We start from the raw sequence: 27,876 nt of genomic DNA, 5'->3' as shown, positions 1-27,876 counted from the left end.
TTCAACAAAGACGTTATATTTTGCTGCCTTAATACTCACGCATAAGAGAGGCACATGAAAGCCCCTGGAGAAAGAGACATGCAAAGTGCCCTTGAGAATGAGAATTTGGCTTTTCAAGCAACCAGCATTCAATCATACTTTTCATAAAGCTCAAGAGAGAGGGATTTTTTGGCAAAAAGTCATTGCTTTAACACATCATCCACCTGCCCAAACTTTGTCAGGTAGTTACAAGAAAAATCCCCAACATTTCAAAGTGGAAAGTTATTAGTCTTAGTGCCCACAGAGTAATCCAGTCCCTTCCTTCAGGACAGCTTCTTAGCATAAATCCATTACACCTGGTTCTGGCCCAGGTGCTCTGGAGAAGTGTTAACTACTTGTTCTTTCCATACTGGGACCTTTGCTTCCACCAGTCCTTGTTAATGTTCACAGGCAATCTTCGCACTATTAACAATGTGACAGCTGTAAAATAGGAGGAAGAATTTTTCTCTGTAGTAAGAAAAGAGAACAATCCCAACCCCCCAGTCCTTCTCATTCAAAAGCTAAAAAGAAGGAATCTGTCTAAATTCCCCCACTGGGAACTAAGGGCTAAGTTCGGAAAATGTTGCAACATACTGCTGTATCTTTATTGTGCCAATAAGCAATCCAGAAGAGAACTGCCAAACAACATGGTCATCTTCTTATCACATTCCCTTTCATGGGGAAGTGGAAGGGAGAGAAAATTTTGCTGCACAGATCAGAAGTGGAAAAGTGATTATTTTTCCCACTGTAGAGCATTAGCCAAAGCCTGAAGAGAAATGAATAAATACCACTGGAAAGGAGGGCAGGAGGAAAGGAGTAAAAGGAAAATCATACAAGCTCTACCCTTCTTGGGATATGGCATATTGAAAATAATATTGAAGTTCACTGCATACTAAAAATGTTATTATTAGATTGCTTTTCTTTGGGACTGTGGAACCTTAAACAAACCAGAGACTTAGAAGGTTAATTTTGTTTCTCAGGCTGTCTCTTCTGCCTGACACACACTTTCCTGTCTGCATACAGCTCCTCTGCCAGCATCAGTCATCACATCATCTGAATGCCAGAGAAATGTAATCCAGGTGGTACAAAACCTAAGTGTCTCTTGAGAAGGGGGACTAAAGTGCAAAATTTCTCTGAGAAACATCTTGAAAGACAGTTTTGCTAGTTACCTTAAACCACCAACTCCACATCAGATGGAGCACTTCCAATTCCAGCATTTAGACTGTAAGACAAAGCATCTTGCAGGACCAGATTGCATACAAACATCCTACGGAAAGAAGATAACTAGCTATATTTGGTAGGATAGAAAGAAGCAGAATAGCAAGAAATTGCAGTTACATGAGGTCAAATAATCACACGTTACAGTGTTAAAGGTTTTTTAAGTAGAAGTGTTTCTACTTGGTGATGTTTCATAATGCAAGCAGACTGAGAAAAAAGTCTCATGAAAGAAAAGCGATTTCAGGGAAGGTAATAGACACTCAGACAGACTTTAGAGGATGCCTTTTATGTAAAAGATGAAGGCAGCTGCAAGGTATTGTCCCTTAGGTAAAGCAGGGATGGTCTGCGAGTTCTAAATCACTCCTAAGGGGGGGCTGATCTGGCTCTCTGGAGGAGATAGAAACTCTCAGGTTACTTACATAGAAATGGATGGATTTGATTTATTTAGAATAAATTTTGTCTACTAGCCATGATTAGATACTGGATACTTATATGAGGGTTCATTCTCTCCACTGGAGAAACCAGTGGAAGAAATTCTCTAGCTTATGTTCAGCATGGCAGACCAGACAAGCGCAATTATCCTGACTGAATTAAGAAAGCTCTTCAAGATCTTTGATAAAAAAAGTTATCGGAAGAGGTGTCATCCATCCATACTTCTGGGTTTAGACATCAGATCGGGGAGCTATTACACATTCCACAGGTACAGTAGCTTGCATCTCTAAACATCTTCTTCAATGCACACCTGATAACTAAAGTTTTCCCTGAGAGAACGAACTGGACTTCTAGCACAATGTAGGGCTGTACCTGATGTGACCAAGAGAAGACATAGTTGTGTCTTCCATAGACCGTGCTTAGAGCATACAGACCCGTTAGAGACTGGCAGCAGTAAACTCTCCCTGACAAGCTGATTTCTGCCATGTGTTGATTGTCAAATTTCTCTCTTTTTTTTTTTTTTTGGTGGGAAGGAAAGGAGGTGTTTATCACTGCCCAAAGCTCACAGTTTACTGATCACACTTTCTCTCTTTTCCTAACACACATTTTTACTTTTTAAACCTGGCAGATTTTACAAGTGTCACCCTATGTCAGGCTACTGGAAAGGAGCATTCCCAGTCTGCAGGTGAGACTGGCCAGGCCTATCATTGCCGTGATTAGTTTGGAAGAGTTATATCCTATTTTTGTTAAAAACAAAAAACAGTAAGGAAATAGGGAATGAGATTTCACATTAGTAACCTGCCCAAAAGTTTAGCTGCTCTCACTTTTCCACTCGGGCTTGCTACAGGACCGATGAATTACTGTTAGTACTAAGATTGCCATTTATTTCCTATTTAAATTTTCATATTTTAACTTGAGCTACAAGATTTTGTCTGCTAGATTAAAAGATGCCTAATACTGATTATTAGGCACTGAGAGACAGGAACCAGGCTGCCTCTCAACTGCTGACTACCTTTGCTGCTTTCTAGCATGGCCTCACAACTTCCAAAGCAACAGATTCAAGTATGAGGACAAACATCAGTGCTCCCTGAACATCCCAGCTAACACAGACAGTCCTAAGCGGTCTCTGTCCGTGAGATTAGGGAAATGCCATTGTTTGTTCTGAAAGCCTTTGCCCTGGAATACAAGTACACTCTGCTTTCTTTTTGCTCCACAAAGTTTGCATCCCACATGCCTGTGGGATAACTTCCCCCAATATTTACATATTTATACTTCTGTCCTGTATTAGTCAGTGTTTCTGTCTGGAGCCCATAACCTTTGGTCAGGTCTGGGATCTGCCTGGATGGATGTTCTACAGTTGTGCTAGAAGACATATTCCTCCTGGCAGTCTAAAATACTTTGGGGAGGGGCAGGGAGGTTTTTGTCCTTAACAGGATGAAGTCTTCCCACCTCATAGGTGCCTAGCTTCTGCTCTTCTGCTTGCAACAGCACCTCTCTTGACATCCTGGGGCGAGCGCTGCAGAGGAGGGTTTCGGGGCTCTGCAGCACACCAGGTGACAGTCTGTTGGTCCATGTTGGGCCAGGGGATGTGTGCTGGTGGAGGGGCAGAGAAACATGCAGGGGAAAAAAACTCTCTGTGGGAAGACAAAGTCGTATGTGGCCATCCCTAAGGAATGAAGACACTGATGTGCAGGAGCTGTAGCTGCCCTGAAGTTCACTCTCATACAACATTGCCTCAGCTTCATTCCCTCAGATCTCCCTTGCACACAGGTGAAAAGTGTGTTGGGTTTATTCACAAACTTACAATATCTTGTAAGACACAGTAAACCCATCTAGCTCACAGCTAAGGATGGTGCACGATAAACATTTGTCAGTGGCAGCACCACCCTGAAGTGTGCCCATTCCAATGCTCCTGCCCAAACCCAGCCCCCTGCTCTGACCCTCTCCCAGCACAGGAGCTCCTGGTGTGACCTGGCCAAGGGGCCCATCTGGTTTGGAGAAACTACAGAATTCCTACCACAGCTGGGTTGGCACAGACTCCTGGGTGAGGGAAAGCATGGCAAACGGCAGGAACAAACAAGGGGAACAGGAGGGGGCACTTCCTGAGCTGGCACTGCCACTTGGAGAAATGCCTGGCACACCTTCACCTTGGGCTATGTTTCCAAGTTCACCTGTATGGTTTATGAGCATAAAACCCATTGCTATCAACAGAGAATTTTCCCTTGAAGCCCATGCTCCTGCTTCACTGAGAAGTAGCTGAAGTATCTCATATAAAACCAAAAGTCACAACAATGAAAAGTTATTTTGTCTTTTACAAAGACAAGGACTCCAAAGAAGCTTTTCACAGCTGCTAAAGCTTCACAAAGGTCGCTGAAATGAATATTCTAGGATTTAGATCCACAGCAAAAGATGAGCCTCATTCAAACATTCCCACTGATTCTGGATGCTGATGGACTGGACCTATATATGAAATGTAAGCAAATTATGCTCAGAGTCCTTCACAATATAGTAGATTATAGCAGAAGTGTTTTTTATTTATAAAAAATGGGGTTATAACAAAGGGTCATTGACATGCCCAAGGTCTTCCTTCCCCCTCTCCAAACAGGGGAAAAGGCGAAAAGGCTATTCTCACATACATGGATGTATCACCTCCTCAGCAAGCCTGTCCCCAACATAACTAAAACAAGCAGAGAAATATTTTTCTTCCAGTGTTTGCTTTCTATTTACTTTCTGTTGCTACCTCTGTGCCTGCAGCAACACCAATGTTCCCTGAGCCCCAGAAACCACTGAATTTGCATCTACTGCCAGCCTTTCAAGCCCCCGAGGACTGCACTACACCAGCTCTCCCTTTGCAAATGGCAGTCCTGGGGTCATTTCAGAGTTGGGGTGAACAGACAGAATGGTGGGAACACAAACAGGGGCTCCCACCTGGGAAGGGGATTGGAACTGCGAGGGGACGTGCCAACTCAGCTGTGCTTTCAGCAGATGTTTAAGGAATTGGAGCTTTAAATTACCTTTCTCTGAGTTATTCCAAGTTTCTCTATCATTATTTTTATTTCACTGTTTTCTTCTTGACTGTTCATGGAGAGCAAAATACTAAAAGGTCACTGGCAGATTCAAATTCATTTTTAAAGGTGAGCAAATAGCTGCAGGGATTTATTCCCCCAATTTCAAGCAGAAAAAAAATATAAGCAACATATGGGGAAAAAACTCAACCCAACTGCACATATCCAACCAAGGCACCCTCACAGTCCTGTCGTTCAAAACTTTACTATTGTTTGCTTATTTCTTTCTGTGATCACTTTCTTTTTCTTCTGCACAAAGATCAAGGAGTATAAATTTTCACATTCTGGGCACTATGAGAACTGTAAGTAACAATTTATTGAATGAGTCTCACTTCACTAGGCATGACTTTCCCAAACCTGTATAATGTGTGAAATCATTTATTGCTTGGAGACCTGTTAAACAGGCAGCCACAAAACCCCACTGCATCTCATTGTTTGAAGCCTAAACCTCAACGTCATTTATTTCTAAGCTATTTTTTTGGGTACATGCAGAAATCAAACCCTTGTAAAATCTTTTTAATTTCCTGCTTTCATTCTTTGGGCCCACAGACTGGACCTGTAAGATATTTCACTACATTTTTTTTTTTTTCCACATTACTGGTAAACTCCTTCAGTTTCAGCCATGATGCCCATAAATAAAATTCAGGTCAGACAAGGCAAAGGTTCCAAGACAGACAGTTATTAGCTCAAAGCCAGAGTGTTTCATTATAATCTTCATCCCTATTTAAACCATGAAAACCTGAGTTAGGTATTGAATTTAAATCCACTGTCACTTTCTGCAGGCCTTTGTCAAAGGACTCATTATCAGTTTCTATTTTACAGTACCTCCAAGATCCCCATGCTGAGAGGGGATGCACTGTATCAAGTAGAGCTGTGTGCACACACACACAGGGCAAGAAGTACTCTCTGTTCTGGAGCATTTAAGATCCAACACAGACCAGACAGAAGGTAAGAAAGAGGTGCTACGTTTCCAGCATGAGTCACACAGCAGGTCAGAGAGGTTCAGAAGGACAGCTCAGGGTTCACAAGTCTTAATCCAGGGCCTTATCTACCACAGCAGATTTTGTCATACTCTTTTTAAACTAAATAAACTATATGTACATAATAAAGAGTACATGTGGGTATAATAAAGTATATGAACGTAAACCTTTTTATAAGAAAGGTCGTGTCCCTTCTTACAGGAGCAACAACGAAACCTCATAAGCTTCTTTGATCTCTCTGAATCCTCTCCCTTCTCAAAGTACTTTATAATGGTCCCTAACTTGATGCCTTGTCCTCACAATAGAAACAAGAGTTCACTGAAGAAGAGGCTTTGCAAGAGAGAGTAATGTTCAGCTATGTGTTTACAAAAGGGGATCTTTACCATTTCTGGTTCCTGTTGGTCCTGGTTCCCTATTTGTGTGCCAAAAGGAAGAGCAGCAGTACTTTGCTTGTAAGCAGGACTTTGTTATCATCTGCTCTGAGGCATGCAGCTATAAGGCTTGCATGGGCAAGCCTGAGCTGTTAGCTTACAGTCAGGCTTGTAGTGTGTACAAAACCCTGGTTGCCTGATGAAGGCCTGAGTTAACATGAGCCCTCAACATCAGCAACATGACTATTTTCCAAGCCAGGCTGCCTTAAGCCTGTCACAGTAGGTTTAAATGTCGCTTCTTTTCTCTGAACAGTGCCTGGAAGTGCTACATGACATCTGCTGGGCCAGCTATCCCAGAGAAACGCTCTGGGAATGGCCGCATTCTGCCCCAGCCCTCAGCTGAGGATGTCTCCTGCAGGAAGCCATCCCCGCGGTGCTGTGCCTGCAGTCCACAGATCTGGGCTCGGGGTATTTTGCCAAACAAGGACAGCATCACAAAAGAGTAACAGGGAACTCCAAAACAGAGCACCAGTTGGCCGCAGCACAGCACAGTCCTCATTTTTCTGTGTACCATTTTTGTGATTTTCCACTCAAATCACTGTGCCATTTGAAGGAACGCAGACCTGTGTCATTCTGAGTTACAGTCAGACTTGTGGGTGCCACTAATTCTTCTAAATGAACAGTAAAATAGAAACAGACAGAACAATGTAATGAAGCATGCAATAGAAAAAGAGTCAGAAGGAACATGCCAACAGTTTTCAAAAGCCACCTGCCCCAGTACTCATGGTGTGACTCACATATCCAGTAAAGTATTGCAGAAACCCTGGACCAGCTACACAATTCTCACCAGGAGTTTATGTGAAATTAAGTCATCCCAAATGGTCATTCAAACTACGAGTTACTGACAAGGGAAGAGATGAAATAAAATGTTCCTGTTGTTCTAGACAACAAAAAAGACTGCTAAGGAAGTAACTTTATAACCTGAGAAAGGTCTGCAGCTTTAAGACATTTTCCCCTAAAGGTTGTAAAGCTTTTACTATGCAAAGTATTTTTGCTATTATATACACTGGCGGCCACGAAGCGCAGCTATTATTTCTGGCGGTCATTTAGGGCTGATAAAGTGTTTAACAGAGTTTGTTTGGGTAGAGCCAGATGAGTTTTTAACCACCCACACAGTCTTTTGTGTCTTTTTAAAAGATGCTTGATGTTCCTGAGTCTAATAAATTAGGGTCTTTATTTTTATTTGCCCTCTTTTATTATATATCATGCCACAACAAATAACATCTTCTTTACAGCGTCCACACTTTTTTATGTGTATTACACAAGCATCTAAACCAGGGATGATCCTTTGCTGCAGAGCAGGAGTGCAGACTACACAGAACTTCCATTTCCTTGGTAAAGGCCATGTAAATTTGTGACCTGTCGCTTGTACTACACCTTGAGGTGAGTTCATGTCTCAGGGGACCCAGGGAGGGGAGATTGCAATCAAAGGGCAGGGAAGTAAGTGGTACACTGAAAGGGTGTAGCAAGTTGACCAAGATGGAGCTTCAGAAAACAAATGTTTTCAGGTAATTTGAATATGAAGGAAAATATCCAAACTAGTTGGGATGGACCATAATAGTATTATTAACACTCTCTCTGGATAGGTTTCGTAGTGCAGGATTTGGAGCCTATCCCCATTATAAACTCTGTACTGCATTTAGCAAACCAGGTGAACTTTCAGCACCCCACTTCCCTGCCTGGCTGGACTGTATGGCCACAAGATGAACCACCTCAGTGACAATCTCTGCTGCTGTTTATGAGTACTCTGTTCCAAAACCTGAAACAGAATATTGCTAGGACTATATTGCCTCAAAACACTGCAAACCTTTGCTGATATGAAGCAGAGTATTGTTATTGCCATTTTACGAAAGGGAAAGTAAGACAGAACAAGTGGCTTGTAGCTGGTGACTGCTAGTGAATATATGCCCCACCTGATGCAAATAACATCCATTGACATAAAAATCATTTAAATCCTCTAGCGAGGGGATCCTCACATCTGACAACCATCTGGATATCACATAAAGCTTTTTGAATCCAGCGACAGTACTGTCCTGAATGTGTGGTTCAGGTCCCTTTGCCACTTACCTGAGCTTATCTGCTACAAAAATGACACGCCGCTCCAACAGGAGAGAAGCAAAGATCCTGATGATCTGACGAACGCTGAGGCACTTGAAAAGGCATTCAAAGTCCACGTGCTCTAGGCGCGAGTCCATGGGCCGCCGCAGCTCAATGACCTGAACACATCCAACAAACATCAGTCAGCATCACTGACCAGGGCTGACAGCACCAGGGCACTCAGCACCCCAGCCCGGGCCCTCCAGCACTGCTTTGTGCTTTTCTGCTGGGGAGATGTAGAGAACAACCCCCATCCTCTTTCGCAAACTGCAGCTGAAGGCACAGCACTCCAGAGAAATGGCGTATTACACAATTCACAGTGAAGTCAGTCTTCTTCCCAGAATACAGTTGAGCACGTTAAAACTACTGCCATTTCCAAGAAAAGCCCCCATCAGAGATGTAAAGCTTGGCTGAGTCAACAGTATGAAGCAAGTAACAAACTGAGAACACTGGAACCGGAAGCTTACATGGTCAAAATTGCCATAAAGACAAGGTAGATTTGGTTATAAACTTAGCTAGCAATTCAAATTTACATCCAGATAGCAGCCAGGGACTGAATTTAAAGAATTAAACCGAATTACTTCATTTACACTCTTCCATGATGCATAATTCACTATGTAATGGTTAAAACTTTTTTTTTTGTCATAAAGATATGTACATATATATACTTAACTGGGGAGACAGGACAAGGCCTAGATGGTGACTTGTGACATCCCTTTAAAGTCTAATTTTCATACTTCAGCCATGACCTCAGGCCCTCTCCTTCCTTTTCTCAAATGCCTTTTGCTTGATTCGTTTATTATATCTTCCTTTTACTCTGCAACTGACATGCTCAGATGTGGAACTTGAAGGCGGAGGACAGAAAAAAGAAGAAGGAAAAAAAAAACATGAAGAAGAGAGTAACAGAGGGAGAAAAATATGAAGTGCAAGACAGCAAATGATGAACTACTGAGGAATCTGAGGAAACAGAAGGGAAAAGGTAAAAGTTGGCCAACTTGAAGCTGTGTTGAAATCTCTGAAGACATATTAACAGGAACATATATACATCTCCTTCTGTCCATATGTCCCATAAGCACCGTCACTTTAATGCTTTAGACTGCTTTAAAGTTTTCAGGCACATAACATCACATTCCATGAGCATACTGTACTGAGTTTAAACCAAAGTAATTCTCACAAAATTCCTTGCAAACACACTGTTTTAAAGATACGGTCAAGACCACAGCATACTGGAAATGAAACCAGTTCATACCAGTATAGTTGCACTATTCTTTGGGATCAGTAACAAAGGACTGTAAAAAGAAAGTCACTGTTAGAACAGTATTTGTGTACAGATTTGACTTTTCTAAGCTTGAAATACAGGAATATTATGGTGCCAGAGTATTAGATACCCATTACTCGGCTGTTGTCCCAAACAGCAGTAAGAATCAAACTGCAGAGTGATGGTGTTCCATGATTACCTTCTCAAGGAATGCTGCCTGCCTACCTATTTCTCATATTCAGTAAAGATGCCCACTTCCATTCCTTAGCATTTGCATTGCAAACTTGAATCACATTTATGTGCCAAATCATGAGGAGCTGGTTTTACTGCAAAAATTCCAGCGCTAAAATCTCGCTGCGGGGTAGGATGCAATGCAAGTTACAGCAGCTTTTACAAATGCCATGGATGTTTTCTGTTGCCTGGTAAAGTCTTCTGCTTCAGTCTGTTCATCACAAAGAAATATACTGTCTACTTCCCAATTAGTCATCGTCTTTGTTTAGGTCAGAGGAGCCACAATGGAAGGACAAGATTCTGTTCCTAATTAAGCCAGTGCATTCCATTTAAATAACAAGTTTGTACTAGCATAACAGAAAGCAAAGCTCAGCCAGAAGAGAGTTGGTTGTTTGTTTGGAATTATCTCAATGTTTTTCTCTGGGAGAGTTCAGAGGCTTGAGCAGAAGACAGAGAAGTTGCAGAGCTATGGTTCCCAGATATATTCACATCCAGACAGCATTATCAGATCTTATCACTGTTATGCCAATCAGCCTTTCAATTTTCCTTTGCTTCTCCAGAAGAAAATGCTTGCAACTTAAACAAGCCTTGCAAGTCACTAATACAAGGAGCCCTTTACATTTCATACCAACTGACATTAAAGGCCCACTCCATGGAAGTCAGTGGCATTACAATTGGAGAAAATGTGATTCAATGTTAAAACCATAATAGTGCTGTAAAACTAACCCTAAGGAGTGTCAAATAAGCCTAGAGGGGAATTTTTCCTGCTTGCACTAACTGGGCCAAATTGTGTTCCTATCTGCAGCAATTAATTTTCTCTATATGCTTGCCCATGTGAGCTGAGCTATTATATACTTACATAAGGACATGCAGAGAGCAGAATTTGACATGGCAAACAGCTAGGAAGCCTCAAGTTACAAAAAACCTTTTTAAGCAAGGCATCAACATTGCAACTTTCTGGAAAGGCATATGTTGTATAATGCTAGGCTTCTAGCTACCTGAGTCAGTAACAGAAGGAAATTAAATCTATTATATGTGCGCACACACACACAAAAACTTATATATGATATGCTTTTCCAAATATAGACTATTTTGAGGGCCACTTAAAGGCTATTTACTGCCAAAAAGAGCCATTTAAACACTGCTGCTCACTCCTCCTACTAAGGCCAGGACTAGAAATAATGAGGTTTGCAATAACAACCAGCTGCTGGACTGTTCAAGTACAGTCAGCATGGGAAACTATTTTATCACTGTGATAAAGCCCAGCAACGCTGTAGTTTGTTACTCACACCAGGCCAGGCATACTAAGACATTTGTGTTTTGGTTTCTTCTTAAACACAACTTATTAATAAATGCAACAGCGGTGCAGCTCCTGAACTGCTCATTTGGAGGTTGTGCCACCTCACATGCCTTGAAGCATCTGTATGTCTCCTCCTGTTTTGATTTTGCTGTTTATATTTACAGTTGTTTTTTACCTCATTTCCAGCTCCAGGCAGAAAGGTTTTGACTTTGATTGTCTTTCCAGGTGCAGGAAAAGGAGATTCCATCAGACTCCTCATAAATGGATAAACCAGGGCAGCAGATATTCCCCTTCTCCTTTCAACCTCATCCAGGATCTGATCCATTAGTGAGACATAAGAGAGAAAGAGACAGAATAAGTCAGCACCACATACACTTCTGAAGCATCTTTTGACCCACATGTGCCTGAACACATGGCAGATTTAATTCTCCTCTGCCATGAATTTCTTCACTACCATAAAAGCCACAGGATTTGATTGCACTCTAAAAATGGTTTTCTAGTTACAAAAGGAAGCCTGTTTGTGAATGCAGTTAAGACAGAGACGAGGAAGGAATAACAAATCTGGAAAGGAGAAAGAAGACTCAGCAAGGCAAAAGGGATCTATATTGTTGGGATTTTGCCTGAACAACAGGAGGAAAAGGTCACGAAAAATCCCATGATCACAGGACAGGTCAGTATCATGTCTCAGTGGTATATCTTGAAATTTGTATTAAGGAGATACACTTTATTCTGTCTTAGGCACCTCTTCTATTTCAACCTAAAGGGTAGGAAAAGGCCAGACCAGCAAGAAAAGCAATCCTGCCACACTATGATTTCAGCAGAAGTCCACCAGGAAAGAGCTTCTGGAAGAATCCTGGCCATGTCAGCAGCAGTTATGTCTCAGTCTGTGCTGAGCTGGAGCCAGCCACAAGCAGCATCATGAAGCATGCCCAGCTGTTTACACTGAGTGCCTGCATTAAGGTCATTTTACTGGTTGACATGATGTAGAGCAGGCAATGTAGTTTTGAAATAAGCAGATGGAGCTTCTTACAGATAGAGAGGACTATTATTTTCTTCTCTCCGGTCACATGGGCCAACATAAATTAGATCACAGCTAAGTTTTCCCACATCAGACAGACCATATAGATGATAAAACTAAAGAAGACGAGAAAACAAGCTTCAAAGCAGTTAGCGTTTTGACCTGAAATGGTGATCTTTTAACCACCACTCAAGAGCAAAAGGCCATACAAGAATTAGTGGGTCTGAGGTATTTTCCGTTGTTTCTCTTGGAAATGCTTTCCACTGAAACAGAACATTAAAAGATACTTAAGCACAAGCTGGTGACCTACAACGGTAGCTAGTGACACCGAATGCCAACAGAAGCATTCACTGGTGCATAGTTTCCCCTTCCTCCCTGCAACACAGTAAAGACCTAACTAAAGCAAAGCTGACCCTATATACATAACTTGCATTCCAGTCCCTGGAAGTGGCAGATAGCCATAAATGAAGATATCAGTTTCATTCTTGATGTAATTTGCAGCTCAGTGACTATCCTCACCAAAACCAAACCAGCTGCCCAAACAGGAAGTAGTAATGAACCAAGGCTATGCCCTGGGTCCCTTAGTGCTCCTATACACTGCCAGCATGCGGTTATAATATGCCTAACACATAATCTCCTTTTCTGCAGTCACTATTTGATGTTTCATGTTGCTGGAGTTGGAGGCCTTGTGTATGTCATATCCCTGTCCCAGCAACCTTCACAACACAAACAAAAAGGAGTATTTAAACTGTATAAAAGTTGAACAGAGATCTCAGGAGATAAAATGGTCAAAAACATCTGTTGAAACCATGACCAAATGAACTGGCTGGAAGTAAAGATATCTGTGGTTCTCAAGCCTGTCTTAGCAGTAGGTATAATAACAGTGACCATAAAAGGCTTTGAGGAAGATGAAAATAATGCAGGCCATCAGAAACATGATGCTAAAGGTTTTAAAACAGAGGACTCCTTTTGCTTTTCTGATAATTTCCAAGGTTTAATTCTCTTTGTCTTTCATCACATGTATTTTTTTGTAAAGACAATTGTTTCTTGTTTTGACTAATTTGACACAGTGCACCATAGTGATTGTTTTCCTCTCTTTCATTGGATTTATCTATTAGGACAGCCCAGATTCCTCTTACTAGGCTGGAAGACTGTCTCAGTTTTCAAGAACTTCTGTCAGCATCCAGACCACATCAATCTCCAAAACCAACAGGGATACTAATGCTCAAACTCTGCCTCTTCCATTTAACAACTGTTTCATCCCTCCAACCCGTTTCCAAATGCAGTGCTTGGAGTGTGTGCTAAAGAGCCTTGCTAAATCCAGCCCAGGGCTGGAGTCAGCTCTGCATGCTGCCGAACACCCTTCTCCCACCCTGGTGTCAGTACCATCAAGGCAGGAGACGACAGTACCACTGTTGACAGACTCCAGTGCAGATGGGGGGAATTTGAGGGCTGTGTGACCAGGGCCTGCTTAACACAATGCCTGGGAATAGTCTCTGCTGAATCCAGTGAAATCACACTCACCTGCCAACCTTAGGTTCACTTTGGTTGCGAAAAACAAAAAGAAGACACTTTTTTCAAGACAGAATGGACTGGGAAAGCAGATGATTTGCAGTTTTGGTTCAGATGATTTGCAGTGTCTGGCTTCATACCTTAGCTGAAGTGATACTTGGTTGTAAGGAGGACAGTTTGGTTTTTTTCCCATTTTTTCCCCTCTCTCAAGTTTTCTTTTGAAAATTAGTGCACTATCAAAATTAGATAAAAGCATAAAAGCAAACTAAGAGCCTCAGGACATGTCTCCATACCACAGGTTTGGTGAGCTGTGTTATCCTCCCAGAACAATACATTCCATTTCACAGATATCTGTGTTTGGATACATATTTTGCCCAAGAGACACTGTTATGAACCCTTGATTTCAGAGCTTTATGAAAGACATCAGAAGCAGAATTGCTACTATTGCAACTATTGCAAGCCATTGTTTTTCTTCACACAAGATCTGTGTTAAACAAAGTTTTATCTAGAAAAGCTTGAAACCTGCTTTGAAGATAACATTCTGTATGATTATTAGTTCATATGAATAATACACTATGATTTTGTTAACTTCAATGATTTACATGTTCTTTTCAGCTTTATTCCTATACAAATGAACACAACAAAAAAATCTATGTAAGTTCTGTGAGATTTCCCATATCTGAAGTGAAAATCTCTGGCAAATTAAAATGACATCTCTATGAACACTGTCAAAATTGGGAAAGGGGAAGGCAGCCATTTGATTTTACACATATAGTTTTCCACAGATGAACAGCAAATCCTGTATGATAGTCTGAGATACCCACTGAGTTTTACAGGACATACTCTCAGAGGATTAGGAGGTTCTGGCAACCAGAGAGATATCTCAAATGGTAATCAATCAAAAATGTTTTTAATAGTTAATTTTAATAAATGCTTGCCTTACAAAGGAAGAATCCTTGTGGCTCTGGAGCTGACTGGCAGTTAACTGTTTCTGCAGCTATTCGATCCCCCCATATAGCTGCAATGTCCTGTTTAAGGGAGGACCTGGGAGGAGTGGCTGACACGCCAGAAGGCTGTGCTGCCATCCAGCGAGACCTGGACAGGCTGGAGAGTTGGGCAGGGAGTAACTTGATGAAATATAACAAGGGAAAGTGTAGAGTCTTGCATCTGGGCAGGAAAAACCCCAGGTTCCAGTATAGGTTGGGAAACGACCTGTTAGAGAGCAGTGTAGGGGAGAGGGACCTGGGGGTCCTAGTGGACGACAGGATGACCATGAGCCAACACTGTGCCCTTGTGGCCAAGAAGGCCAATGGCATCCTGGGGTGTATTAGAAGGGGGGTGGTTAGTAGGTGAAGAGAGGTCCTCCTTCCCCTCTACTCTGCCCTGGTGAGACCGCATCTGGAATGCTGTGTCCAGTTCTGGGCCCCTCAGTTCAAGAAGGACAGGGAGCTGCTGGAGAGAGTCCAGCGCAGGGCAACGAAGATGATTAAGGGAGTGGAGCATCTCCCTTATGAGGAAAGACTGAGGGAGCTGGGTCTCTATAGTTTGGAGGAGAGGAGACTGAGGGGTGACCTTATAAGTGTCTATAAATATATGAAGGGGGAGTGTCACGAGGATGGAGCCAGGCTCTACTCAGTGGCAAACAATGATAGGACAAGGGGTAATGGGTACAAACTGGAACACAAGAGGTTCCACTTAAACTTGAGAAGAAACTTCTTCTCAGTGAGGGTGACGGAACACTGGAACAGGCTGCCCAGGGAGGTTGTGGAGTCTCCTTCCCTGGAGACATTCAAAACCCGCCTGGACACATTCCTGTGTAACATTATCTAGGTGTTCCTGCTCCAGCAGGGGGATTGGACTAGATGATCTTTTGAGGTCCCTTCCAATCTCTAGCATACTGTGATACTGTGATACTGTCTCAAAATTCTTGTGTCAAGAAATGTATTATTTAGGTAAACTCTATCGGCATACAATGTAGCTTTGGATTCATTAATGTGGAGGACAATTAAAGGATTATCCATGCTTTCCCAGCCTCCTAGGATGAAAAATCATGTCAACAGAGTTAAGCATATAGAATTCACTTATCAAATAATCTTTTTGCTTAACTTCGTCATTCCACAGGGTATTGGAGTAAAAGTGGTACTGGCCCATCATTTAAGCTGTGGATGCCAAGAATTACAACTCAGCACAGAAAAGCTTTAGAAAACAATGGAAAAACCTTCAGTCAGCCAGATCATACAGACACCCAGATGTTTTTTGAATCAAGTGCTGCCTCAGTCACAGAAGGAATAAGATATTCTTTGATGAACCCAACAACAGGGATGGAATATCCAAAACAGCAACTGTAAAATAGAGTTATCTCCCATCAAAGGAAGAAATTCTTCTCATCTGGTTCATTGCTGCAGATGTGTCTCAGTAAACAATCAAATTAAAAATCTCCTTACCTTGGAAAATAAGTCAAAGCACCCCAGCCGGCTGATGACACAGTAAACTTCAGGCAGGCGAGGGCCTTTCCCACTTGGCTGATAACAGTAAAAAAGAGATTGAAGTTAGATATTAGTTTGGAGTCATAAGGAAATACACTTCTCTCTATTGGCCATCATGTTGGCCATCAGGTGACATCTTTCACTGTCCATTTCTCCATCAAAATAGCTACTCTTGGAAAAGCATTGTGTTTCTTCCATAAGACAGGAAACTAAAAAGTGTAAATAGTGCTTATCCGCTTTGGAAATCACAGCGCATTGGAGCTGTATTCCAATACTGCTCCAGTTTGCAGCCATAAAAGCACATTTAACTGTGACTGTAACTCATGCCTGTGCTGTCATTGTCCTCTGCTGCTGCTGCAGCATGAGGAGTGGGCCACCCTGGGGCCATGTGCTGGAAGATGAGAACTACAGTACTAGTTATGATGGCTTTAGCTCCCCACTCACTCCACGATGTTCAGAGAGAGCTCAACTTACAGAAAGCAACCACATAGACCTAAAAAAAGGAAAGCCACATGAGCTAAATCATTAATTGCCTCAGGTTAATGCATGATAAACATCAAACTCTTGAATAGTAGCTAGTATGAATCAATGATATGTATCCCTTGTCAACACCACACCCCCCCCCCAAAAAAAAACACAACCCCTGCAAAGACCATCCTCTATAACCATGCTATTGAAGCTATTTCCTAGAGAAGCAAATGGTTTAAATAGGCATGACTGATGTGTATTCCCTCAGCATACTGGACTCTGCAACTGCCTATACCTAGACAGTAAAGGCCCATCAGCACTGTCTATGAAGGAAGGATACAGCCACTGGCTGGATTCAGCTTGTTTACTGGAAAAGAAGTAGAATTAGGTCAATGCTGAGCACTTGAGTAAAACCATCCTCACTGGCAAGGTCCTCAGAGCAAAGAGCTGCCTTTGTCCCGCCTGTGTCCTGCGTGTGTACAGCATGCACAGGCAGCAGTGACATCCATGCATAGCAGCTTCCCGCTGTATTTTTAATAAGCTGCAATGCAGCATTCCTGTAGTTGCAACTAATTGCACGAGATCAGCAGGCACACATTTCCTAGGGGCTGTTATTTTAAAAAGGCAGCTTGTTGACTTCAGATGTCGTCACATGTAGTCGCAAGACACAATACAGTCAAGTCCCAGTCGTGCCTCAACCAGGAGCTATCTATGTCCATCAGCACAGAACTGCTGCAGGTACACTAGCAAACCCTAGTACCCAGCAGCAAACAGATGAAAGTGGGGTATGAGACAACAGGCAAGGTTGACGACTTCCTTGAATCTCATGAAGCCAGATATGCTTGTGCAGCATGGAGTGAAGAGTGGCTCTGAAAGAATCACTTGGCATCACAACCTCTTTGTGCAGCTGTACATTACTGGTATACAGCAGTGACAGAATCCTCTCCATTAATAACGACTGATAAAGGAGCTCAGTCACTGTTTCCATCAACTTCTGCCCACTTGTATATTTAGCCAAAGTGGCTGATCGTCTCCTCTCTATCCACATAGGCAGCATGTATATTTTTATCTTTGTCTCATCATTAGACTTGGCTGATACAGTGATTAACTTCCCTGTGGTGTGTTTGACATTTATATGCCACACAGATGTCAAATCAAGAGAAACTGAGGGGTAGCTGTGTTTTTAAATGCGAATATTGCAATCTAGACTTGGGCAGTCAGCAGGTGTCTGCTTGTTACAACAAAGACCACAAAAAAAACTAAAGCTAAGTGAATACAGATGAGTCTATTTCTGGATCCAAACCTGCTCACTACACGTCACATCTCTGAAAAAGCAGAGCCCTTTTTTGTCCATATTAGGTATAAAACCCTTTCTAAAGGCACTGAGTGATTATATCAAGCATGTGGGATTTTGGTTAAAATCATTGTGTCAAATCTGCAGGAATGCCGAAACCATGCCAGGAGCCTTGGATAGCTCCCAACCAAAAGCTGTCTCACTGAGTGCCAGTAAAAACATCACATTCCTGTGTCATCTATAAGACCAGAAACAATAACTGCTTAGCTCTTACTCAAAGATTCACCTTTATGAAATACCATTGCTCCCAAACATTTTAAAGGCTCATGTCTCTGTGAGCTGGGATTCTTTCCTCCTCACACTCATTATATAGGACATCCTTTCCTGTTATTTCAGGGACCTTTTCCTGCAAGCAGCACGGTCTCCCAGATGCACACAAATCAAAGAGGCAGAAAGCAAAAGCCTCAGGCAGAGCCACTCTGAGGGGCAAGACTTCTCAAATTTCTAACACTGGCAACTCTTTACATAACTTCTCCTCTCAGCCATTAGTTTACAGCTCAAAGATGGATCCAGAACACCTGCTTATTGTGCTTTAGTTTGCTTCTTTCCTAGTAAAACATCATATGGGAGATGACTTCTCACTTCTCTGCCTGGACTCATCTCTCTTCACCTGGGGAGACTTGGGCACAGGGTCTGGCCAACAGTACTGGTTTAACATCCTCTTTTCCCAGAAGAGAGTGCTTCCAATTTGCAGGCTGTGCTCTACAAGGTAGCTACAAAGCCTTGGAGTCATGTCCTCCAGAGCTCACTCTTCCACAGGATGAATAGGTCCAATTCAGGGAGCTGTATGGTAAAGCAGCATAGATGAGAGGCATCTGAGTGACTCTGCCTTGTTTCACTGCATTCCTTCTGGAAGAGGGATGGAGGGGACGATGTTTTGTTTTGAGTTTGTTTTTATGGAGACGAGGATATTTTCAGCCTTAGTCCAGTATCAGGAATGAAAATGCTAATGAGTTTTGTTGATAACAAGACAGTTTCTCAAGAGGATGAACATGAGATGACAAGAACCTGGCTACAAGATGGAGGAGACGAGATCTGCATCAGGGCTGGTCTGCAAGTGGCTAAGGACAGTCTTTTTTACAGTGAGTGTAATCCGAAGTTCACTGACTAAAGCCCACTCCAAAACCTGCTTCGGCAGGAGAAACAACAGGCGTTTGCTCCAAAAAATAAACCTACTGTTTTTCTCTTTCAAATCACACCTCCCTGCCCATTTGCTTGAAATCTAGGGGAGCCTTCAGAGATCTCCTCCTAATCTGGCATAGCACTGAGAGTCTCTGACATACTGCACACGCGAGCTTTTAAAGCAAGGTGGGCTGTCCCTGCGGTGCCCATACTCACCAGCCATTCAGACAAACAACACAGGGGTATGAGTGTTTTTAAGATACTGGGGAGGCTGTGGGGTACTGGGAAAGTTCCTGGATTCACAGCTCCAGAAATAACTGGAGAATGCTATCCCCAGCACATTGACATCAAGAGGAAGCAAAGCAGTGGCGACCAAACACAATATTTTTCTTCCTGGATGTCTCCTACTAGCTTCTCCTACCTACCTGAGGATACACTGTGTGGAGAGGAAAGGCAGCAAAAACAGACCTACCAAACAGCAAGAAAGAGGAACATGCACCATAGTCCCACCTGCCACCTCAAAGAAGCAGGACTACAGCTTCAACATGAAGACTCCAGAAAAGCTGTGCCCTTTCCTGCCCAAAGTGGGACAGGACATCTCACCTGAGATCTTCTAAATAATTCTTCAGAGAGCAATATTAGGAAAACCAGAGAGAGCAGTAAGGGCTGTCCCAAGGCCAGGTGAAAAAGAGCCATCAAAAATGCACAACAGCAGCTGAGTTTCCTAAAGGAATTGGCCTTTGAAAGGCACATGCATTAGCTCTGCATAAGCCTCTAAAACCTGGGGCTCCCTTTGCGACCAGAACTGTAGATGCTTCAATTGCAATTAGCCCTAAAAAGAGCAATGATCATGTAACAGAGACAGTACATAAAAATATTTAACTCTAAGTGACAATGCAAATGCCATTTTCACACACGCATTGTGTGATGTTTGTTCTCTTCTGCATGGGAGTGAAAAGGACACTGTTCTTATCCTACCTGGCTCTAGGACCATTTTGACTTTGGAACAATGAAATATGTAGATTCAATCCAAAGCTTAAACAGGGAAACACGGCATTCCTGAATAACCTCCCAGCACATTTCTCTTGCTCAGGCATATTAGTCACACACAAGCTGACAGGGCGCATAGCCTCAATGGGTGATATCGAGAAGATAGAGGAGATGCCTCCCATGAGCATTTTTCTGCATATACTAGGTAAGGCTTGGCGGTTTCAGAAAGAGATACAGACATACTGAAAACCCATCAAGGCCCCTTCTTGGGAAGTCTGCTGTTTTGCTACTGGCTTAATTTAAACAGTGACAGACCTCAGCAGAGGCTGAGAAATAGGTTTGCAGGGTATTTTGTCAGGTCAGATCATCACTCCTTTAAGCCTAACTAGTCACATCCTCATAGCCACACAAGCCCTAGCCTCACCAGCAAGCCAACATACCCAGAACAGAGATGTTCCATAATGCTGTCAGGAATCAGAACAATTCAAACGTTAGGAGTCTAAAATGAATATGACAGTCACAAGCCAGCTGCTGTGGCAACTCTTGATTCATTGTTAGGGCAAATCCAAATTGAAACCATGAGAAAACTGTGGGTGTTTTAAATCCAAAATCTTGTCTTAAAGTCATCTTGTTATATGTGAACCATTAGCTTTTAATGCCAGAGCACCCAATGTGCATAGGGCTGTCAAAGGTGATTGAGGGAAGCAGGATGGAGGGAGGGAAGCAAGGGGAAGAAAAAGATTTCCAATGAGATATTTTCAGTTCCATAAACATTAGTCTTTATCCCACAAAAGTTGTTTTCACAGTGTAAAAAAGTCTCTTCTCCTGCCCCAGCAAATGCAGGATGAACTAGTCCCACCTGACAACTGGTTTTCATTTTAATGTACACACTTCATGTTCAGGCACCTGCTCCTCCACTGACTCCTGGAGCTGAGTCTTCTTAGCCTAGAAAAGCGGTGGAGAAGCATTTTTTATGTGAAGAGGGAGATAAGACAGGGTGAAACAGACCCTGAGAGTTTTAATCTTACTTATGCAAGTACAAAGTTACCAGCCAAGAAATCCTGACATTGTCAGGCTTTCTGCTCTGAGAGCTGGGTCTTCTCAGATATCTCCCTTATATGATTTCTATGTGTGTCTCCTACTCTTCCCATTAACCAGCTGCAGCAATGAACTGCAGGACATTGTTTTGAGGATGCAGTATCTTATACTCTATTATTGCCCCACTAGCTGTAACTGGCACCCCTCAGCATCTGCAGCAGCTCCCATAGCAATAAAGCCCAAGATGCTCATGAAGATCCCATAAAGAGCAGCTTATATGGTATGACTCCCTGGGGACAGGGACTGGCACAGCTGTGGATCCCTGCCATAAGGTCACTGACAGCCCAGGCTGCTGAGCAGCTGCATTGGATTCAAGCATCTCCTAAAGGATACAGGCCTGGTGTCTCTCTGGCTGTCTGTACCTTTTTTCTGGGCTGCAGAGACGATTCATGGCCTCCCAGTAAGGAAAGTTTTGCAGATTTCCTAATCCTGGTGGGTCTCGCAGCCGAGGCTCTGTCAGCAGAAACCCACTGAGAAAGTCCCTGCTTTCTCCACTGTGATCCTTATGTATCCACTGTGCTCTTACTCTCACAAGCCTATGGGGTTGCACATATAAAGAGCTAAGACTTCAGTCACGCCCTATAGAAGGCAATTTTTAATGTATTAAATCAAGGTGATTAGTAAAATGAAATTATACACTAAGCCAAATGAAAAATCTGTATTTTACAAGGAACACTCAGCTTCACCCTTTTTTGTTCCCGACTGTGTGCTGCTGCTCTTCCTGTGCTCTTGCTTTCCCTTCTGCCCCTATCCAGGTTGCTGCCCCATAGCACTGGGGACATTGCAATGTCCACTGGAGAAGGCTTTGACTGGTGGGGTGAGGCTAAGCCCTCGGCAGGAACTGCTCAAATTATCTTTACTGCTGCTATGTGCATATTGCAGAGCCACAGCCCAAGAACTGCTCCAGAAAAGAGCCTAGCAAGTTCATGGGTTAATTAGCATGGAAAAGAAAGTTCAATTAATCTGAGTTATTAAAGAAAAATGTCTTATTTGCAGCAAAATGTCTTAGCAGTGAGAGTTAATATCTCTACTGTATATAGGCCCATTTCCTTTTGTATGAAGATGCATACTTCTCACATCAAGTCACTAAGAAAGCTGTTACAGGATTGCCTTGGAGGTATCAAGATGTAACTGGAAACTTGCTATCTATGGAAGTGCAGACTGTTTGCTGTGGTACAATAGGTTACATTCCATTCTAATCCCATTCCAAAATGAAACAAAACAATATGAATACATATAAAGGGAATACTGCACAGGATTTGCAGTACAAACAGAACATAATTGTCACTGTATCCCTTGAGGTAGTTTTTCAGGGTTTTAGCACACACACTCCAAAAAGGGGATCTGGAAGAACATGAAATCTGAAGGCAGGAAAGAAAAAGTAGAGCAGTTTGTTCATATCACAACATGCCAAAGGAGAGCAGGGCTGACAAAAACTAATTGTTTCATAAACAAAGAACTCGGAGAAGCAGCCTCTACAAAGACACAGGTATCCATCCCCCCAGGATCAGGCTGGTTGGCCCATCCAGCCATGGAGCTGAGGACTGCCAAGTGCTCTGGAAGGTGTGACACCTCCAGCTGGGTATTACAAGAGCACTGCTTGCCAGGACAGCTGGGGAATATTTTCTGAGGAATTAGCCTCACAGCAGTTGGCTTGTCTTGAAGCAGAGCAGTTTGTAATGATTTTAGGGTTTCTTTATGGCTCTATATTATACACTGTGGCCCCACCCTTCTCTAATGTTTGCCAAAAACTGCATGTAGTTCCCAAATTAAGGTTGTTCGGATTGGATTTGACAGAACTTGTAGGTCAGAAATGGCACTAACTGTAGGAGATGCAATGTGCTCCTGGACATCAGAGCCACCCTGACTGAATCTCTCAAAAACTGTTCAGGAAACTGAACACCCAAATACAAAAATGTGTTTTAGAGCCCAAGCCTCTGGCATGCAAACAGTGCCTGCAGAATTTACCTGCTCCTCATTGCTTCATATTTGCATATACAAAATGAAAAAGCATGGATGTGACAGGAAGAGGTTGCAGGATCCAAACAACAGTAGATCTCTGCTACTTTTGCTGTTTCCCCAGATAAAGAAATGTTGAGATGTTCCTCCGCAGCTTCCAAAATCTTCTGTCTTTCTAAGCCCCAGACTGTACCAGTTTTGCTCTCAGAAGGCCCCAGAGAGGGACAGACTGGTAAAGTACAGGAGTATCCCTCCACCCCCTGGGGTAAGGTTGTACCAGTGAGATGAGACATGTCAGCTTCTGCATGTCAGGTTTTGATACCGGATGAAACATCCTGATTTAAGTGATCTCCAGGGACAGCAGCAGATCAGCTTTATAACTGGATTTATAATCATTAGCTAGACTTAAAAAGTACTTATTTTTCCATTTTTAAATTATTTTTTGCTATCTGGTTGATTGAGTTTTACCATAGCAAAAAACAATCTCCAATCTTCGAAAACAAAACACCATTTATATAAAAGTATGTAGTATTGATTTAATTCTGTTCCCAGTATTTCCTACTATGCTAACATATCTTCTGCACCAGCTGAAACTCAGTGTTTTATTTTTATGTTGCCTTTAATGAAGGGTGGATTTCACTGAGCTTTAAATGAGTTAAAAAAAAAGCCTATGGCAGTCCTTCACTGACAAGCTAATTCAACGTTCCTGTGCATACTTCTTTTTTATTGCTGCTGATTATTTCAGTCTCAGTCTGGTCTAGGATCAACTGTTTTGCGTTTCACAAATGTAAGCTCTGTGCATGATTCTAAAATTGCCAATGTTCCCAGAAATATAAAAGTCTTAAACCACCTTTACCTGGTGGTGAAAGCATGCCATAATTTAATTCTAGCCAACACTTTCTGAGGTTTTGTTAATTTTTTTTCCAGATACACCTTATTACCCTTTTAAATGATCTCACATTAAAAAGTAATTGAATTGTACTGCTTCCCTACATCTTGTTTACACCAGCAAGGACATCTTCTAGGTGCTCCTCTTGCTTATCTCTGAATCACCCCCTGACCAACCCCAGATTTACTGCAACACAAGCCTTCACTGACATTTTGTTTTCATCTATAAACCACATTGTGGCCTACACTTACACACTGTGTTATACAGAGTGAGTCTCCGTGATGCTACCTGTGGCAAATACTGCCCACAGAACTGATAAACAAGTTTTCTGTTATGTTAGTTTAAAAGAGGCTTTTTACAAATAGAGGAACCACACACAGCAAAACCTCCCAGATAGAGCATCTGCTGTCTGCAAACCAAGGAGCTTTACCATAGACACAGAGCAGGGTCAGGTACAGGCAGCGCACAGGATGGAGGGTGCTGTTCTAATGACAGCAAGTTGCTCTGTCTATTGAAAGCCACTGAAAGCTACTGAAGGCAGGTGTGCCTGCTTGGGAAGATGGGAAATCATGTCAGAAAGGGAAGGAAGGGGAAAGTGCCAGTGTCACTTTCTCTTAGATAGGGGGTACTAGTTACAATCTGCAATGCTGCTGCACACATTTATTTTGCAGAGAGCATGCAGAAGGCTCCTGCAGAATCCCATACCTGTATAAGTGCTCCAGCCAAGTGTAGACAACTGTCATGTGAACAGCACAGGAGCCGTGGCTCTCCACCTAGTCACTCACAACCAGCTCCAAACCTATCCGAGGTGATGAGCACAGGCTAGGGCAGAACAACCAACTGCTTATGCTTTGCTGCCATCCAGTATGTCTGCAGGACAGACAGCATAATCCCTGTTTGCACTGTGCTTCACCTGCCTTAATACACTTTGTGGCCTTTGTGCAGTCCTTCCCTCAACACACACACACTGCCATGCTCTCAGTTTATCAGGTGACCAGCGATTTTCCAGGTGATGAGATAAAACTGTTTGATAGTCTAAGTCTTGTCCTCGACTATCCCTGGTCATGAGAACTGAAAAGGAGCCTGAGGACCCAGGCTTCCCAGCACTGGCACCAGCTTATTGCATGGTCCTGAGCAAATAGTTATGGTGGCATGCTCTCAATCACTGCTGTCCTCCAACCTGGCAGGGTGGCTTATTTACTTACTTCTTGTACCTGCTGCAGACTGATTAGGCAGTGCTGGCAGAGTACTTTGGGGATGTAAGCAGCTGTCCAGGAGATAAACACTATTCACAAATGTTTAGAATACCACTTTTGCCTTTCTTTGTAGTGTTGTAGTATTTCTAATTCTGCTTGAAAGCACGTAATATAAAGAATTTAAAAAGTGCTCACACAGGAAATTTTCACATTCTTATGAATTTTCTACAAGATGGGATGCTTTTGATTGAGACAGCCATTACAAACTATTTACTCGAGCTTCCAAATTTCAGAGTGAGTAACTCCATTTTCTTTTAAAACCATGAGAGACACCCTCATAGTTCAGACTATAGTTTTGAAATACTGTTTAACAGGATTCTGTGTTTTGAGACAAAGCTGATGTACTTACCAACAGCCTCCTGCAATAACCAAACCGCCGGCTCCCATCTTCCCCAGTCAGCATGAAAGAGAAGGTCTCACTAGAAGAAAATAAATTGCCCAGGTCTTAGTATCAGAACTACAGCATAGCTATGAGACAAATCATCTAGAAAGGGATACTGCTGTATCCAGTGAGAGGTTCTACCCACTGTGGGGTCTTTCCTCCCTCTGCCCACCATCTGGAAATACTCTGTGGACAAAATTCAATCAGCTGTAGGGCAAAAATATCTGCATAGCTGGGGACAACCTATCTGTCTTCTTGTAAGAAGAGATGGGAGCTGGATTTCAGTGGGATGGCAGCCTCTTTTACTGCAAAAGGAGTGCAAGAAGCAGATTTGGAGGGCACTATCTCCCTTAACTTTTAGCAAATCCTGTCTCTGGACTGTGCTTTGTTCTTAAAGGGAGAACCTTAGATTCTCCAAGATTAGAGAAAATTTCTAATCCGGAAACAACACAGATTTCCAATATCCAGCTCATTTTGTAACCCTGCCTAGGATAAGTAACGTTTGTGACAGAGAAGTAAAACAGAGCTTCAGGCTATAATTACAGCACAGGTAAAGGGATGGGTCTGTGAATTTGCACCCAGACTGATAAACATTCCTGACTGCTTTTCAAGTATTAAATGACATTACAAAAACAACTTTTTCTTTGTTCTGGAATGCCAGGGTTTATATAATTATAGCTATATATGGGAGGAATATCTTGCTTCACAAACATGGGCTCATGGAAGGGAGCAGCAGCAGAAGAGGTGAAATGCTGTGTAGGCAGGGCTGTGTGCTTCTCATACCAGTGTTGCCAAACAGTTGTCAGCTTCTCCTTCATTGTTTTCAATAACTCACTATTCAGATGCTTCCACGTACTGAATAATACAGCCAAGCAACACAGAACAGAACATGGTAATGTTGCATGTGCCATACGTAAGCCAGTTTAAAGTTCCATACATATTCTTGGCTGCAGTAGTTCCTGCAGGTGAAAGCTAGTTCCTTGTCATCGTTGAAAGTCCCTCTAGACACACTCTGAACAGGTCTTACTTCATTTACCTGTCTCAGACCATGCATCCTAAAAAGCCATCTCATACTCTAGGGCAAGGAAACTCCACCTGGAGTACTGTGTTCAGCTCTGGAGTCCTCAGCACAGGAAAGACATGGTCCTGTTGGAGAGGGACCAGAGGAGAGCCACAAAAATGAGCAGAGAGGTGAAGCACTGTCCTATGAGGACAGTGTGACAGAGCTGTGGCTGTTTAGCTTGGAGAAGAGAAGGCTCTGGGGGGACCTTATGTGGCCTTTCAATACTTAGAGGGGGCTTCTAAGAAAGAGGGAGACAAACTTTTTTAGTAGGGCCTGTAGCAATAGGACAGGGGGTAATGGTTTTAAACTGGAAGAGAATAGATTCAGGCTAGATATTAGGAAGAAATGTTTTACAACGAGTGTGGTGAAACATTAGCACTGGTTGCCCAGAGAGGCAGTAGATGCCCTATCCCTGGCACTGTTCAAGGCCAGGTAGAACAGGTGGTGTATTTTAAATACTTCCATTTATGCTTTTGGGTTTAGCACTGAGAGAAATGTTCAGATCTCCTCCGCTCAACCACACAGGCATGTGAGGTGGGGAGAAAAGGAAGAAAACTAATACAGAACTTAAAAAAGATTAACTACAGCTGCTTGAGGCTGCAGTGTCCAGGACTCAAACTGCTGCTTCCTTAATTGGGCATCAGTGAGTCTGTGCCTGCTCCAGATGCACTCCATCAGCACTGCAGCAGAGGAGCACCGGAGGGTTTACCTGTTGTATTCAGAGACAGGGAGCCAGTCCTTGGCATCAGGAAAGCAGAACTGAGGGATAGCCTTGAGGCGCTCCTCCGCTTCACGCATCTGCTTGGTTGGTCTTTCAAGCTGCGGGGGAGAAAATTGAGGTTCAGTCAGTTACTGTTAGCGCCAACTTCACAGCACCTCTCAGGAGCAGGGCTATTAATAAGCTCTGAAGAGCAAGGGCCCATCAGCTAGTTCCTATTTGTGCATGGCAGAGTGAGGCACAACTCCAGGACAGGCTTGTAGATGCTAGTACAATATAGATAATCACTGCTGGGTTGGTTTTGATGTGGTTTTTATTTGTTTGATTGGTTTTGTGTTTGTTTTTTCTTTTGAAATTGCCTAAACTCCCCTGTTGCACAATGGCCACTTAAAACACAGTCCTAATTCAAATTCCTTGCTGCTGGAAGAGCACAAGAGAAATGCTACAGATCAGCAGAAGTCTTTCCATTGACTTCAGTGATTTTGGAACAAAACCTAATACAGCCAAAATGAGTTAAAAGTTGAATATTTA

At 42.7% G+C, this 27,876-nt stretch overlaps 2 protein-coding genes across 5 annotated transcripts in view; both read right to left on the bottom strand.

The window, feature by feature from the left end:
• The window catches only part of RPL27A (ribosomal protein L27a), a 230,984-nt gene that overhangs the window by 22,317 nt on the left and 180,791 nt on the right, over positions 1 to 27,876 (bottom strand). The window lies entirely within an intron of this gene.
• Positions 1 to 27,876, bottom strand: part of DENND2B (DENN domain containing 2B) — a 180,308-nt gene that overhangs the window by 16,411 nt on the left and 136,021 nt on the right. For all 3 annotated transcript variants that reach the window (XM_061462955.1, XM_061462953.1, XM_061462954.1), the window contains 5 exons: positions 27,337 to 27,446; positions 25,532 to 25,601; positions 16,005 to 16,082; positions 11,206 to 11,346; positions 8,212 to 8,360 (listed from right to left, as the gene is read on the bottom strand). In XM_061462955.1, coding sequence (XP_061318939.1) covers positions 8,212 to 8,360; positions 11,206 to 11,346; positions 16,005 to 16,082; positions 25,532 to 25,601; positions 27,337 to 27,446 — 548 coding nt within the window. The remainder of the gene's footprint in view (positions 1 to 8,211; positions 8,361 to 11,205; positions 11,347 to 16,004; positions 16,083 to 25,531; positions 25,602 to 27,336; positions 27,447 to 27,876) is intronic.

This window comes from Pezoporus flaviventris, unplaced genomic scaffold, assembly GCF_033815535.1.
Source record: "Pezoporus flaviventris isolate CSIRO_AGI_PZ_B2104156 unplaced genomic scaffold, CSIRO_AGI_Pfla_v1 ptg000036l, whole genome shotgun sequence".
NCBI classification, from domain to species: Eukaryota; Metazoa; Chordata; class Aves; order Psittaciformes; family Psittacidae; genus Pezoporus; species Pezoporus flaviventris.
Note: the sequence above shows the minus strand (reverse complement) of the source record. Positions and strands in the feature narration are given on the sequence as shown.